Source organism: Misgurnus anguillicaudatus, chromosome 1, assembly GCF_027580225.2.
Source record: "Misgurnus anguillicaudatus chromosome 1, ASM2758022v2, whole genome shotgun sequence".
NCBI lineage: Eukaryota > Metazoa > Chordata > Actinopteri > Cypriniformes > Cobitidae > Misgurnus > Misgurnus anguillicaudatus.
In genome coordinates this window covers 114,070-132,020 of record NC_073337.2, presented here as the reverse complement: position 1 = coordinate 132,020, position 17,951 = coordinate 114,070, and the positions used below count along the sequence as shown (strand labels likewise).

At 39.1% G+C, this 17,951-nt stretch overlaps 1 protein-coding gene across 2 annotated transcripts in view; it reads left to right on the top strand.

Moving 5' to 3' along the window:
- The window catches only part of lrp6 (low density lipoprotein receptor-related protein 6), a 174,223-nt gene that overhangs the window by 75,027 nt on the left and 81,245 nt on the right, over window positions 1-17,951 (top strand). For both annotated transcript variants that reach the window (XM_073870813.1, XM_073870845.1), the window contains exons 11-12: window positions 5,656-5,840; window positions 6,207-6,533. In XM_073870813.1, the coding sequence (XP_073726914.1) occupies window positions 5,656-5,840; window positions 6,207-6,533 (512 nt within the window). The remainder of the gene's footprint in view (window positions 1-5,655; window positions 5,841-6,206; window positions 6,534-17,951) is intronic.

Here is a 17,951-nt window from a genome sequence, read left to right as displayed (position 1 = left end):
TTGGATGACGTTACTAGTTTAGAGAGCTCTTCTATTGTAGTAGGATTAAATGACTCAAGATGTTCGTTTGGTAATCTAGTGGAAAATGTACTATGTAGGGTAGAGTGATGGCTGCTTGCGTAGTTTCTATGTTTTCCCTAATAAACATAATTTTGTTAGTAAAGAAGTTCATGAAGTCATCACTATTGTGTTCGAGTTTACTATTGGTTTCTGTTTGTTCTTTGTTTCTAGTCAGTTTCGCAACTGTGCTAAATAGAAAACGAGGGTTGTTATGATTTTCTTTAATAAGCGTACTGAGATAGGTAGATCTGGCAGTTTTAATAGCCTGTCTGTAGTGTTGAACACTCTCTTTCCATGCTGAACGCCATACCTCTAACTTTGTGCTTCGGTAGTTTCTTTCCATTTTTCTAGCTACTTTTTTAAGGGCTGCAGTATGATGATCATACCATGGAGCTGGCGGTTTTTCTTTGATTATCTTTTTTAGAATGGGAGCAACGGCATACAACGTGCTAGAGCAGACGTTGTTCAGGTTTTCTATTATAATATCTGGCTAATCTGTAGCATGTTGTAGGCTGAGCGGTCCTATCTAGAAGTATTGTGCATGACACAAGGCAATGGTCTGAAACGGCATCGCTCTGGGGTGATATTTCGATGTCATTAATATTGAGTCCGAGTGACAGAATTAAGTCTAGTGTGTGATTACGAGTATGCGTGGGCCCTGACACGTTTTGTTTAATGCCGAGAGAATTTAGAACATCCATAAACGCACGTCCTAATGCATCTTTTGGATTATCCACATGGATATTAAAATCACCAACAATAAGAGCTTTATCTACAGTGACTGTAAGCTCAGATAGGAAGTCTGCTATTTCTTTAAGAAAATCTGTGTGGTGGCCTGGAGGCCTATATATGGTAGCTAAAATGAACGAAAGTCGTTTGTTGTTGCGATCAGTTATTTCCATATTTAACAGTATTATTTCAAACGAATTAAATTTTAGGTTGGATTTATGGTTTACTTTGAATATTTTATTGTATATTGTAGCTACACCACCCCCTCTCCCTGTTAGACGAGGAACATGTTTATAATAATAGTCTTGTGGGGTGGATTCGTTTAAACTGGTGTAATCGTCTGCTTTAAGCCAGGTTTCTGTTAAACAGAGTGCATCTAAGTTTTGGTCAGTAATTATTTCATTGATAATTGGTTCTTTGTTGGTAAGTGATCTAATGTTAAGAAGGCCGAATTTTAACATTTGAGTTTCATCTGTTAATGTATTATGTTCTAGTTTTATGTTAATAAGATTTGTACGAGACGAGGTAAACGGTGCTCTGTATTTATTTGTTCGAGGAACAGACACAGTCGAGATGTGTTGGTACTCTGTTAAAAAAGGCTCTATGTGCTGGGATATATGTGATCTTGACATGTCAAGGCAGCTAACAGACTGATGGGTAAGCCGATCTGTCTGTTTCCTGACCTGGGCCCTGGATAGTCAGACAATATCAAAAGTAAGACTATTGGTCAGATTTCTAGAGAGTATAGCACTTCCTTCCGGAGACGGATGGAGGCCATCTCTCTTTAGCAGGTCAGGTCTTCCCCGGAAATGCTTCCAATTGTCTATAAACCCTATTCATCCTAGTTCTTCCGCCATTGAAGTCAATGGCAGCCTATAGAACCGTACGTAGGAAAGTTATGTAATTTGGCACACATGTAGAGGACAGTCTAAGAAGTTACTATAGCAACATAGGTGTGTCTAACTCAAACCCTCTAGCACCACCAACAGTCCAAAAATCCACTTATGTTCATGCTCATAACTTCTGACCCGTGAGTCCTAGAAACTAAATTCTTGCTCCCTCTGAATCCTTTGCTCATGATGATTCAACTGCACACATTGATGTCATTTGTGTCATGCACATCTTTCCGCCATTTAGAATTTTCCGTAAAACCTACTTTTTCGAACTCCTCCTAGAGCGTTTGTCCAATTTGCATGTCCTTTGGTATGGAGTATCTAGAGACACCCCAGACAAAAAGTTATCAAAAGCTTTTTGATAGACCAATGCGTTCTCGTATACAGTGACACCATATAAGGCGGCGAGCACGCCAAAACGGACGTGAGGCCGTATCTTCGCAAAACTTTTGTGTATCGACACGAAACTTGGTATATGTCATTACAGTCATGACCTGAGGGTGCCTGCGACGTTTCGTCACAGCGCCACCTAGTGGTCACGAGATTCGAAAAATGCCTATTTTTGCTTATAACTACTTCAAACTTGAGTCTAAAATCATGAAGATGGTCTTGTTGGATTCCTTAAGGCATGCCGAGTCAAACGATAACAAACGGTTTTTGCACGGCCATTTTGGGTGTCGGCCATTTTGAATTTTCTCATTAAGTTCAGTATTTCAAAAAGAGAATGGCGTATCGCTACGAAATTTTGCATGGTTCATCAGTGACATGTTCTGAGCACACCTATAAATCTTTAGGACGGCGCCACCTAGTGGTCAGGATATGTAAATAAATTGTTTAAAATCTTTATATCATTTGATTAAATTGCCACACTGACATGAGACTTCACTCTATTGATTCCTTGGCTCGTGCTGAGTCTGACTGTACCAAATATGTCTGAGTCAAACCTACTTCCTGTCGGCCATTTTGAATTAAATTGAACACCTACTTTTTCGAACTCCTCCTAGAGCGCTCTTTTGATTGGCTTGATTTTTGGTAGGCATCATCTAGAGACACTCCAGACAAAAAGTTATCAAAAGCTTTTCGGTAGACCTATCCGTTGTCATATAACGCATCAAAGAATGCGAAGGAGAGCAAGCCAAAATGTGTTTGAGCCTGTATCTTCGCAAAACTTTTGCGTATTGATATGAGACTTGGTATATGTCATAACAGTGATGACGTAAGGGTGCATGCACCGTTTGGTAACAGCGCCCCCTAGTGGTCACGAGATATGAAAATCGAGTATTTTGGCTTATAACTACTGCAAGCATGTGTGTAAAATTATGAGAGTGGTTTTGTTAGATTTCCTGAAGCATGTCGAGTCAAACGATACCAAATGGTGTTTTTTTCTTTAAGTCAAGTATTTCATAAACGCAACTGCGTATTGTTATGAAACTTGGTATGGTTCATCAGCAACATGTTCTGAAAGCACTTGTAAACTTTTTGGTGCCCCCTAGTGGTCAAAAAGTTTTGAAGCTATATCTCTGCATCTCTTCATCGTATTTACACCAAATTTGGTGGGTGTTATTACAGTAATGTTCCGAGTCACCATCTATTGTTTTAGTCAGTGCCCCCTAGTGGTCAAGACATTTGAGGCTATATCTCTGTATTGCTTTATTTTATTTACACCAAATTTGGTGGGTGTCATCAGTTCATGGCAGTCTTCACGTATGATTCATTTTTTGCCATGTTTGGCTTGACCCCGGTATTGCTGCTTGCAGCTATATTTCTTACTTCTTCTTCTTCTTCTTCCGCCATTGCGTCTATGGCAGCCCATAGCAGCGTACATAGGAAAGTTATGAAATTTGGCGCACTGATAGAGGACAGTCCAAAAAGTTTCCACAGTAAAATTGAAGTCTCTATATCAAACCCGCTAGCGCCACCAACAGTCCAAAGTTGCACTTACGTTTTTGCTTATAACTTCTGACCCATATGTCCTAGAAACGAAATTCTTGCTTCCTCTGATTCCTTAGCTCAAGACGATTCGATTGGACCATATGACGTCATTTTCCGTCATGAAATATTTTCCGCCATTTTGAATTATTCGTAAAACCTACTTTTGCGAACTCGTCCTAGAGCTTTTGCCCGATTGTCACGAAAATCGGTGTGTAGCATCTAGAGACACTCCTGGCAAAAAGTTATCAAAAGAATTTCGATAAACCAATCTGTTGTCGTATGGTGCATCAACAAATTTTACGTAGAGCGCAAAAAAACAGATTTTAGTGTGTATCTTTGGCAATCTTATGTTTATTGACGCGACACTTGGTAGTTGTGAAGCCAGTCTGGATCTGAGGGGGCATGCAGAGGTTCGTCACAGCGCCACCTAGTGGTCAGACGAATGTTGTACATGCTTATAACTTTGGCTGTGATCAACGTATTTTCACGGGACTTGATTTTTTGGAGTCCTGAATAGTTGCCAAGTCCAACAATACCAAAAATGCCAGAATTCACCTTATAATTAACCCTGCGCAGCAAAAAAAGTACTTAACAAACACGCGCAACTAGCTACGCGAGCGTTATTCTAATCGACTCGAAAACACCATAGGAAGAAACTAACCTTACCTTCTGAACAAAAAGTTATATTGGAGTTATATTAAAATTTTCATCAGAAATGGCCGAAAATTGCAAAAAATGAAAAATTACCTTTACATTTTGTGTTTTTTACACATACATTGTTATAACTTCGTAAAGCAAAGACTTTTTTTCGCCATATTTGATACACTGATGTAAGACCACAGTCTGAGGCTACACAAAAAAAATTGTATGCTTGCACCACTAGTTGGCCTTATAATTGAACAAAACCTTTGAAGTCAATCCACCCTATTGTCATACAACTGTTTCTTCACTAAACTAAAGTGTATAGTCATAAAACTAGTTAGATGTAACACAGTTATGACCTGAGGTTGCATGCACAACTTTGTCATTGCGCCAACTAGTGGTTTTGAGATAGAAATATGTTATTTTTGCCTAAAACTACTCCAACAGTACATCTAAAATATTGGGTCATCATGTATTATTCCTTTCATGGCTTGGAGATCATTGGTGCATGCCAATTAACTCCTTAGCAACCAATTAGGATACCTTATCAACCCTTTTAACAAGAGCTATATCTCTGCATCAGAACATGGTAGAGACATGGGGGTGGTCTCTTTTGACTCATTAACACCACTGTAACATTTTGAGAATTGCCACTGCAAGCACCACTCACATTTTCTTCAGTGTTCTAGTTGTCAATGCTCCTCGAGAAGAGAGGGAGAGATTACACTGAATGAAAACACAGCTTTTTTGCTGTAACTGTTATATTATTTTGTCTGAAATCAAGAGATTTTCCTAGGTTCTTTAAACTGCTCATCCGAATTCAACTTTACTTTCTTCTGTGCCCTTTTTGGCTTGACCCCGGCATTGCTGCTTGCAGCTATATTTCAAAATATTTTTATTATAATGAAAATATCTGAAACAATCTGAAGAAGAGCGATATAAATATTCCTTTAGACATTTCCTGGAATAGTGTTTGGTATGCTACTTCTTCTGTGGCACAAATTTTGAATCGATTCTGTGTTTCATGCACAGCTTGTGTGTGTACTACAGTGTTTTGGTCAGTACGAAGTCCTTATCAATCTAAAATCATTATGAGTCTGAGTCGCTAAAATAAAGTGCATTTAAAAAAGCAACACTCGTTAAACAAAAACATTCAAAATAATCTTTATTATCATGAAAATACCTGAAACAATTTGAAGAACAGCGATATAAATATCCGTATAGACATTTCCTGGAATTGCATTTGTAATAGCATTTTGTTTCTGCACGACAGCGCCCCCTGGCTTTGGGATGTGCTGGGATTTCATCGTAATATAGTTGAAATTCATTCATTGAGAAAATGCGCATTTGCACGATTAATCGTTACAGCCCTAATGAAGACATGCTTTTCGTTTCTCAGCTTTATGTACTGGACTGAATGGGGTGGCCGTCCGAAGATCGACCGCGCTGCCATGGACGGTTCTGGTCGTGTCACTCTGGTGCCGAATGTGGGTCGTGCTAATGGTCTGACCATTGACTATGCAGAACGACGCCTCTACTGGACAGATCTTGACACAACACTGATTGAGTCCTCCAACATGCTTGGTAAATATCACTGATGTCATCAGTTCACTTCAGTTCATTTATTCATACAGTTTTAAAATGAGCAGTTCTTTAAGTCTAGTATATCTCAAAGGTAAATTAATTAAATCTTTAAGTAATGTTCAGAAATTGACTACAGAGTGCGAAATGGGTTTTCTGTTGATGTGTTGTACTGTCGCTGTAGGATAATGTTAAAAAAAAACAGTGATGCAGATTTTACTTAATGTTAAATATTTTTATGAATAGTATGTAACATGTTACTTTTTAGATGTTAATCTGATGGAATAAATGTAAAAAAATGCAAGATTTTGAAATGCAGTCACTCATCAGTTTTAAGAGTTGAATGTGTGTTGTTTGTGTTTCCTGCAGGTCTGGAGCGAGAGGTGATCGCAGATGACCTGCCACATCCTTTTGGTCTCACACAGTACCAGGACTACATCTACTGGACCGACTGGAGCCAGCGCAGCATTGAACGGGCCAACAAAACCAGTGGTCAGAACCGCACCATCATACAGGGTCACCTGGATTACGTCATGGACATCCTGGTGTTTCATTCATCCCGTCAGGGCGGCTGGAACGCGTGTGCGTCTACTAACGGTCACTGTTCTCATCTGTGTCTCGCTGTTCCCATCAGCAGCTTTGTGTGCGGCTGCCCAGCACATTACTCGCTCAACGTTGACAACAAGACGTGCAGTGGTAAGATCTAAATATCTTTAGGTCCGCTTGCTGTAATATTTGGGATCAAGATTTTCCAAGCAATGCTGTGTGTTTTATTCTCTGTGGCTCAAAAGTAAATTTCTACCTCATGATACGGTTAAACCTCATCACATAGCTCTGCTGCGTTTGGTACTAAAGGCGGCCGTACACAGTGCGATTTTTTTTTTTCTCGGGAGCAAATCGTTCATGCTCGTATGGTCGCGGCTCACACCATGTGAGAGGAATTACGAGCCAAGCAGGTTACAAGCACCTTATGACCTCCCGATAATTTTTAAACATGTCAAAAAGTTCGGGAGCTGTCTGTATAAATTCGTAGTGTTGGTGCGGGTGAACGAGACGATCTGGCAAAGCACTTGAAGTTGACCAATCAGAATGTACAAAACACAAAAGAAGAAAGACAAATGTGGCACTGCTACCTCAAATCTGGACGATAACTCTATAGCTAGCTATGTTTCGCGCGCACACACACACTCCGGTGACCGGACATCATGACAAATATGACAGGTCCTTTCAGTGACGACCTCTTGATCAGCTTCTTTGCCTGAAAAACCTGTCATACGTGTTTTTGTGATGTCATGTCACAGCTTTGGATGTGTGTGGAAACAGGAGAGAGTGTAGTTGTTTTAGGCTATACCGCTGTTCTGAATATAGGCTTTAAGGGCTACCACAATGCATAAAACGAGGGCTACTTTTTGATATTAAAACTTTTTTGTTTTATTTGTTGATTTTTCTTTAGGCTTACTTAATGTTTTATCATTATTTACAAGCTAAACATAAAATAAGCCAACAAAAATATGTAATAATAAAATAAAATAAATATAAAAATTATTAGACTCCGTGTAGAGGCCACTGGTTTAAACAGTACAGGATGGACAAAGAATGTCGCAATTTTTGTGTAATCCAAGCTGTGCCAAAGTCACTGTAGCACAGTTTCATAAATTAATGGATATTAAAAGGGCTGTCGCTGTAATATTATTGTCTCCAGTATCTTACAGCCGTGACAGAGAATAAAAAGCAACGGAATGTCCATGTTCAATAGGCGATAAGATATACATTTATTGTTTGACACTTTTTACACATATAATAAATGCAAAATAAATTGTCAACGAACAAGAGAGTACATTTAACATGATGATCATGTGCGGAGACGACGTTTTCCACATTATTATGGAGCTTTTGCTTTATCAAGTGAGCTTAAACGTTTAAAATAAATATGTAAAAAAATAAATATATATATATATATATATATATATATATATATATATATATATATATATATATATATATATATATGTAAATGGTATATATATATATATGTATGTATATATATATATATGTGTATATATATGTGTGTGTGTGTGTGTGTGTGTGTGTGTGTGTGTGTGTGTGTATATGTATGTGGATAAAAAACCCGAACAAAGGAACACATGATATAGCCCAATGTATGTTTTTATGGTAGCCTTAGCTTGTTTTGAAATGATGAGAATATTTAAATGACTAAAAATGTAGGCCATCTCTGAAACTTTATGTAAATAATGATTAATTTGTTTTCATACTATATTTGTATTGCTATGTATTAATTTACATAGGCCTACTGAGAAAATGCCATATATTAATATGCAATGCTTTTGCATTTATTTTGTACAGTTACAGGGGCACAAATGCTGCGTGCTTACTTTTACTTCAAGACACCGCATTGACAGAGGGTCCAGTACATTTGCACTAGACAATGCAAACAAGCCTAGACAATGTGCTTTATATTAAATTAAATGATTTTCGTTTTACAAATTAATATTTGGCTGTAGATGTATTGTCTTAATAATTTAATCTTAAAGGGAAAGACGTGTTACGTTAGCTTACCTTGCGGTTTACCTCATTGCTCCTCATTCTGCATTTACAAATAAATAAATAGGCCCACTGAATTTGTTTTTAAAATGGTCATATTTATAAAAAAGCAACAATATATGTAACATTAATAATAGCAATATAGATATTTACTTGGCACAACAATCATGATATATTAAGACGGTAAAACCACTGCCAGAGAAATTCCTTCACCGCCACAGCACTAGACCTATATTGCAATTTCGGAATGCATAAACAGAAATACAAAAGAACAGAAATTCCAGGCTGTTTTCTGCACTTAAGCCTATATCTTTGCCATATTCTTCTTGTTTTATTTTTTGTACATTCTGCCACTCACAGGTGCGAAAATGCTTACGTCAGAATTCGTCAAGTCGTACAATAAAATCTTGTCGTGTGTGACTGCGTACAAATTATTTTCGCATAAACTCACTCGTGTTGTGTGCGAGAGCTCACGACGTTCCGACCATCAGAATTTGCACCGTGTACGCCCAGCTAAAAGCTCTGAACAGATTCAGTTGGGCTTGGCAGGGCTTAAATTTAATGTAGTGTAGTGCGTGCTTCAGTTGAGCAGAAAGAGGCACTCACGGGAGCCTCAGAGAAATATTGGGTTCTTTCTTATGATGGGGAGCAGTGGTTCTTGTGTGCTGATATTTGGTTCTCTTTAAGAATCTCTTGTGGTCATGAAAACTGCTGCCATCATGTGTCATGTGTCTATCACTCAATATTTGATAGGGTAGAAAGGCCATTTATAAGCACACCAACAAGCCAAGCCATTTGTATATTACCTCAGCTGTTCTGATGACTGTGCTCATAAGATTAGCATTATTACTAGGGATGCTCCGAACCGATGCTTGGGACTGGTATTGGGGTTGAGTTAGACCTTTTTGCTGACTCGTGTATTGGACTCTGATGTAGTACTCTCTACTTTTGGCGCCTTTTCATTGCATAGTACCCCATGGGTCAGGTTGGGTCAACTCACTTCACTTTGGCTTGGTTAGCTTTTCCATATAGTTTACAGTGGGGGGAATTATTGCTGTGTCGCTGTAGCGCTGCCTACTGCTGTGACATCATACATGTGAGAGCGTCGTTGGAATGCTTATATATCCCTATAAATTCATTTATTTCTCAGTCCGCCACAAAATCAAAATTGACCACCACAAACGGATGTTTGCACATTGCGTTTATTACTACCTCTGTTTTACATGACCGTTTCTGTACAAACATCCGTGGCGTAAATCGAGGTGCCCCGCTGAATCTCATTTAAGTTGCAAAAATGCTGTGCATGCGGACCTGTGCATCGTGAATGTACAGCCGCAAACCACAAGCCTGGAAAACACTAGTATGGTGTTCCTGATTCTCAACATGTGGATAGTTTTTACCACTAAAAGGGGGTTTGGGAACTTACAACAAAGCCCAGATGACAACAGGCTTGCTCGACAGCGCACGCACAATGGTAAAGCTAATCTTGCATTATAGCAATGATGCTGGTAGTGACGATTCTCTCAGACCAATCAGTGATCTACAGTGTTCTCACATCTCATATGACGTTTTAGTATCAGCTCAGCTTGCTTGGAACCCCAACCGAGGTGGTACTAAAAAAGTATTGGGTACTATGTACTTGTTGTAAACCTTTTTAGCGAAGACTAGGAGACTTGGATTTCCTCGAGCAGTAGTCTTTATTGCAGAAAGCGATCTTCAAATCAGAGCATAGAGCTCGGGGCGCTGCAGTCACCAAATCTGACTTACAGTAGCCCTACATTGCATTTATACACATTTTAGGGGGCTGTCCCCTAAATGGAATACAAAGCACTCAACTTTAAACAAAGCATGTAAATTCAGTCAAGGAAAATCAGCCTGTTACCAGAATTGCTTCAGCCCTAATCTCATCAGCATAACAGTATCATTCAAATGCATAGGTGCTAATCCAATCATCCTTACTGTATCGCCCATACCTTCAAATGCATATAGATAAAGGCACAGTTGTGCCTTGAGCTTAGCAATCACCTTTAACTTGGTACCCTACCCAATGGTCAGGAAGAGCATAAAGACAAAAGGTTAATGTCTTAACCACCTGGGCTGCCTGACTTGATTGTAGAATGTCATAATCTTTACCTCAAGATGTAAAACACAATGTACATCACTGTTTCAGTTTAAATACTATTACATTGGAACCTAGATAATAACTCACAAAATACAATTTAAGACACTAAAAGTTCATTCTTGTAACCTGTGATTGTAACAGGCACAGGTTCTGTGTTGATTGTCTGTAGTGACAAACTGCATGCTGACACAGAAACAAACATGCAGCTAGAGTCCTTGAAGTTCCTACGGGTTATAGTCTTTTTTTGGTTGGAACTGTCATCTCCTTGTGATGGGCATGGGTTGTTTGTTGAACCAAACATTTACCAACAGGTTTCCAAACCATAAAGAATTGTCTTCAGTCATCTGGTGTAATTTTGCTTGATCATGCTGAGAGATGACTTAAGTTCCCGTATTTGTTTCTCTGCGTTGTGTATTTTTTCTTTGTGACTGTTGGCTTGGCAGTGGGTCTCATTGTCTTTAGAGGCTGTGGCTTCATACACAGTTAAGGAGGTTGGTGTGTTATGGGTCTTGGGACAGCCATCAAGGGGTATCTGCTCAAAGAAAGAAAGAGAACAAAAGACGGAATAGCAGTATTTGTTGTAAAAAAACTGTTCAGTCCGAGTCTGGTATTATTGTTCCTTCTTTCCCTATTTCTTAATTCCTGTGACACCTAAAGAACAGTGAGGTAAGGAAGGACTAGTGGAATGGGTAAGGCCTATGAGGGAGTCTTCACCGCAGGGTTGGCCCCCAAAGCCTATTGCATTCGGATCTTCCCTGGGCTCCTCACTGGTCTGTGTGTCCTAGTTTGTCCCTGTCAACATGAGCACTATCAACATCTTAGATTGTAAATAACCTCATCCCCCTTTTAAACTGTAAAAAAAATCCCTATAAACCTCTAAGAAAAATCAGTCATAGTAGACGTCATAAGACAGTATAACTTACTGACCTGTAGCTAAAGACCATTTAGGGCTGTGAGAGTAAACTATTCTTTTTAAGAGGTGGTGGTAAGTGATTTTCAGTTTAAATCACGATTGCAGTCCCAGCCACACTTATACATAAAAGGAAAAATTTCAACTTTTTTGTTGCATGAATCTTTACAAAAGAGTCTTTCATCCTTGTAAATTTCAATACGGCAATAAGCTCTCACAGCCTTAATGTTTAGACTTTTAGCAAGTTGCCCCACAGATTAGGTGTACAGGAGAGGGGCTGATACAGTATTGTAATGAGGCTTTGTAAGAGCTGAGAAACACTGTTAATTTCTCCAAGTATCTTTTTACCTCTCCTACACTCTTTTAAATAATGTCCTTGCTTCCCGGAGTAGTGACATTTGATGTCCCTCATAAGATATTTATTTTATTGATTTCTTGTGCTAAATGTAGCTGCTGCTACTCTTACTTTTGCCTTAACATCATCATCTCTTTCCCATGTAGCTAAACTGTCTAGGTTACTTCTGAGTGTTTTGTTAGACCAAGTTAGATCTAGGAATGGTAAGGCTTTTCTGTACTCGGCTACAAGGCCGTCTGACCAGATGCAGACTAGAGGTCCCTTGTCCTCTAGCACATTTTCAGGATCATCAACTGTTCCACTGTAAGTTACAGCTGCCTGACAAAACCTTTCAGTGTATTCACTCACAGTTTCTTCTTTCCTTTGTACACACTTAGTGATTCTGGACCAGTCGATTTTGGGTCCTATGATATTCTTTAGAATCTTTAAAACACCTTCTCTTAAATCGCCTTTACTGGCATGTTGTAGTTCAGAAGTAACAGCGGACTCATAACTGTTGAATTCAGATTCAGTTAGAATTTGTGACATTAGCTGTGTGACTTCTGCTAACGACATGTCATAGAGACGTATTTTGCCGATCAATGCTCTTCTAAATTCACAAAAATTTGTGCGCGCTGAGGGTAAGTATTGAGATAATCTCTCTATATCTTTAGGTCCTAGTGCTTCTGTAACCGTTTTTACTTGGACAACAGAAGAGTTAAGAGGAACACTTTTATCTCCCTCATTTCCCTGAGTTCTTCTTCTAGTGCCACATACCTTCACTGAGTTTATAGGCACATCATCTACTGATTGGATGGCTACATCTTCAACTTCAACTTCAGCTTTATTTATATAGCACATTTCTTAACAGCCACATGGCTGACCAAAGTGCTTTACAGTGCATCTGACATTACACACACACACATAGACACAGTAATAAGAATAATAGCAGCAAGGATAAAAAATAAAAGTAGATAGACTGTTAAAAAAAACCCAGACAGAAAAATATAATAAAATACACAATTGAAAAAAAAAGAATAGACCATAAAACGAACAAACATGAACCCCTGGGTAATCATAAAAAAGCTAGAGAGAAAAGATGGGTCTTTAACCGGGACTTGAAACTAGAGACGGTGGGTGCCATCCTAATTTCTAAAGGCAGAGAGTTCCATAAGCGCGGGCCAGCCACAGAAAAGGCACGCTCTCCTCTGCGCTTTAGCCGTACACGAGGGACCACTAGCATAGCCTGGTCAGAAGAACGAAGATGTCTACTAGGGGTGTAGAGATGACAGGCTACATCTGTTTCAAAGAAAGTTTGTAAGTCAGGATAATTCATATCAGGCTGACTAACTTCTTCCATATCAGTTTTTACTGTAGCTTTGTTGTGGTTCAATTTCTTAGTCAAATAGGATACTCTAGCACAGAGTTCTTTGTTTTGTTCCTTAGTTCTGAATTACACTGAAGCTGTTGTGTAGCTAGCGTTAAACCAAATTCTCTGTGGCAGCAGATAATGCCTTTCACATTGTTTTTGCGAATACATGCTCCTATTACTCTTTTACACTCATCTACAGACCAAGTCTTGTCTGGATGGATTTCATACTTCTGAGTTAGCTCTTGTCTAACTTTCTTAGTGACTATAAGGTCCATTTGCACTCCTAACAGTGATTTGAATTCACTATCTGACCACAAAGGTGTCGCAAGACCACCTTCTTCAGCTGTGGGAGTCAGTCTATGATGCCTTTTAACCATTTTTCTGTTGTTAACCTTCCTTACACCGTAGAGGATAGCGCAAATTCTTCTTTGGCAAAGCAGAGGATTACCTATTTTCTCATATGCATGTGTTCTTATACATCCCTGATAAACAGGTTAAACCAAACTTCTTTGACTAAACAGAGGATAACACAAAATGTATCATGTGGTACTAAACTTCCCTGCCTAAACAGAGGATAACCAAACAACTTCTCTGGCTGAACAGAGGATAACCAAACTTCTTCTCTGGCTGAACAGAGGTAACCAAACTTCTTCTCTGGCTGAACAGAGGATAACCAAACAACAACTCTGGCTGAACAGAGGATAACCAAACAACTTCTCTGGCTGAACAGAGGATAACCAAACTTCTTCTCTGGCTGAACAGAGGATAACCAAACTTCTCCTCTGGCTGAACAGAGGATAACCAAACTTCTTCTCTGGCTGAACAGAGGATAACCAAACAACTTCTCTGGCTGAACAGAGGATAACCAAACTTCTTCTCTGGCTGAACAGAGGTAACCAAACTTCTTCTCTGGCTGAACAGAGGATAACCAAACAACAACTCTGGCTGAACAGAGGATAACCAAACAACTTCTCTGGCTGAACAGAGGATAACCAAACAACTTCTCTAGCTGAACAGAGGATAACCAAACTTCTTCTCTGGCTGAACAGAGGATAACCAAACTTCTTCTCTGGCTGAACAGAGGATAACCAAACAACTTCTCTGGCTGACCAGAGGATAACCAAACAACTTCTCTGGCTGAACAGAGGATAACCAAACAACTTCTCTGGCTGAACAGAGGATAACCAAACTTCTTCTCTGGCTGAACAGAGGATAACTAAACTACTTCTCTGGCTGAACAGAGGATAACCAAAGTTCTTCTCTGCCTAAACAGGGGATAACAAAAATATTAGCACGTTATGCTAATCTTCCCTGCCTAAACAGAGGGTAAACCAACACTTGTTAACAGAAACCTGCAGCTGTTTTTTAACACTTAACCACATGTACTGGTCTGTTTAGGTTCTTTTGATAGAGTGACACTCACCAAATCAAAGTTGAGCTGAAAATATCAATGTAGAGCGATGTTTGTAGATGTTTTTGGTGAAATGATAAGCTCTATCCGTATCGCGGCACCATCTGTTGTAAACCTTTTTAGCGAAGACCAGGAGACTTGGATTTCCTCGAGCAGTAGTCTTTCAAATCAGAGCATAGAGCTCGGGGCGCTGCAGTCACAGTGTTTCCCCTAGGTTTACAGCTTTGGGGGGGGGTTGATTGGTCGGGTGTATGTATGTATGTATGTTTTTTATATATATATATATATATATATATACACACACACACACACACACACACACACACACACACACACACACACACACACACACACACACACACACACACACACATATATACATATATATATATATATATATATACACACATATATATACAGTGTTTGCTAGGATTTTTCCAGCTGTGGGCTGTGGCAGCAGGGGGCGCCCATGAAGATTATAAATGTACATTATTTTTTTTAGTGTAGAATATAGGCTACGGTAAACTAACATGTATTTTTTTATAATTGTCATGCTGTCATTTACTTTTCCTTATATTTATAGCATATTGCTTTTCTATGTTTGATCTAAACTATATTTTCTTAAAAAAAGTTACATAGCTACGTACGTAGTACGGATATTTCATTGTAGTTTTAGCGTTACAGTTCCCTGTTGCAACGTCATGCACAGTCCTGTTTGATAATCCTCACCACTGTGATTGACAGAACACCCGACCAGTTATCCGACATCAGCAGCAATTTTATTCCACACCCAACCCGTTTGTCTTTAGACAGAGCTTGAACACAAATAAGCACAGGGCCATTTAAAAACTAGTCGAATTTTGGTCTTGGATGTTAGACCCGCATTTTACTCTTGTCTATTGAGTCCCGACCTGCATCTACAACGCAAATGACACGTGAATAGCCTATTATTACACCCGTTACATCAAATATATGCGGTTCACCCGCGGGTACCCCGACCCTGTTGTCTGAAACAGATGAAACAGTCTCACAGTCTGCCTCAAGTTTTTATTACCAGTACTTCTCTTAATGTAAGTTTTCTTACAAACAGATTAGACTATTAATGTCTTGCAGTCGCATATGAGATTCAGTATTTAGCCTTTTGTTTTTGGACAAATATTTTATCATTTAATGTGAAACTTAATGTGAGTGTCAAAGAACGGAAGATTGACAGCTAAGCGGTCGGCAGAGCGCTGCGCTTATATTTTAAGGTAGTGACAATTTCCACCCTTTCTCCTTATAAATGGAGAAAGGGTGGAAATTGTCACTACCTTTAAATTTCTGGGCACCCACATCTCTGCGGATCTCTCCTGGACCATTAACATCAGGGCCCTGGTTAAGAAGGCCCAGCAGCGGCTCCACTTTTTACGTGTCCTCAAGAAGAACAATCTGCACATGAAGCTGCTGCTGGCCTTCTATCACTCCTCTGTAGTAAGTGTTTTTACACATTGTTTAAGTGTATGGTACACAGGCTCTACAGCTGAGGACAGAAAGGCAGTGCAGAGGGTTATTAACACTGCACAGAGAATCATCGGCTGCCCTCTGCCCAGCCTGGAAAACATCTCAACATCTTATTGCCTTAGGAGAACCAAAGCTATCACCAGAGACCCCTCACACCCTGCCTACCCCCTGTTTGATCTGCTACCCTCAGGGAGACGCTACAGGTCTATTAAGTCACACACAAAAAGGATGAGAGACAGCTTTTTCCCTTGGGCCATACGAACTGCTAATACCCATGGTTTTATATATACATAAGTCTCTTACCTGCTAAAAAATATTTTACTGCCTTGAAAAATCAGCATACTGCTTAAAATTGCACTTTAATAATTTATGGACAGTCTGAAGATTTTATTAGATTTTATAAATTTTTTATGTTGCATATATTTATTATTTTTTAATATTATGATGAGTGAACATTTTAGTCTTTATGTTGTTGTTTTGTCTGAAAATGTATGTTATTCTTGTTGTGGGTGTGGGAGCACCCTAAATTTCGTTGACAATAAAGGCTATTCTATTCTATTCTATTCTATTCTATTCTGAATAACGAATGGCCCGATAAGTTGATTATATGAGTACAGTGATTCCAAATTGATGTCCAAAAAACTAAATAGCACTTATGGGAGTACTTCGACTCGGCGCAGTAACACCCTCCCTCTCCCATTATGAGAGGGAGAAGGGAGCGGACTTTTCAGGCGAGTCGAAGTTCGCCATACAATATAGTTCCTCTTTAAAATCCGCTTAGAAAAGCGCTACGTTTTATTTTGTACAACCAAACTTGCTCGTATAACTACTCGTCTTAAATGGGAAAAACGTTGATGTGTTTGGTCACTTCTAACTTTATATCTGTTTGATACCATTGAATGAATGGGGCTAAGCTAAATGCTATCGGAGTGTCGCAGCGCGCTCCAGCGCTTACGTGCACGCACACAGATGACAGAGGGATGTATCAACAATTCTTAGTTAAGGTAATAACATAGTTTAATATTGAAAATGAGTAGACTATTCCTTTAAATTACCCTAAATTTATAGTCATAAAGATAAAAGTAAAACAACATTCAAAAATGGTGTATTTGTGTAAATTCACAATAAGGAGAAAACCTTGTGCTTATTTAAAATCATTAAAAACATGACGTGCCTTCTGCTGCTTTGGTTTTACAGCGCGTCACAAAAAAAGAGCAGAAACTCAAATACTTTCTTATTCGTTTTGTCAATCTGATAATTATTTAAGTGTAACATATTTCGTGTAGGCTTATTTATTTTATTATTTTTTCTGAAAACAGTGACGTAGCCCAATCATCATCTGTTGATTTAAATCTATTTGTGCATGAATCTAAACCCATGGAGGAAATTATGATATTTTAGGAGATTTATTTATAAGGCGCTGCAAGTTGAGCACACACAAAAAACTCCAAGCAGCTGAACTCGATAGAACTGCACTGTTACCTTTCAGCATGAGAAATACAAGGTGTGGCGCGTGAGCGTGTAAACTGACTGAAATACGTGTCTCACGGTAAATGCGTGAGACTTGAGAGCCCTTGTTGCAGATTTAAAACTCGTGCGCGGCATGATAGAGAGGGAGTGTGTGTGTGTCAGTCACTAATGCTAACCTTTCATCAAGTCTACAAAAACTCGATCAACTGTCTTCTCTGTAAGTAACATCCGTGAATGCTTACGCTAAAAAGAAAGTATACGGAGAAACCGACTTTGAAAACACCGTCACCTTTTCAGTTATGTGCGTGAGAGAGAGAGAGAGAGAGAGAGAGAGAGCGCTACAGGCAACATGAGAGAGAGCGCGCAGTGAATTAAGCCGAACAGTAAAATATGTGCGCACTCAATTGAATAATTGTAAACGCTCAAACACGGA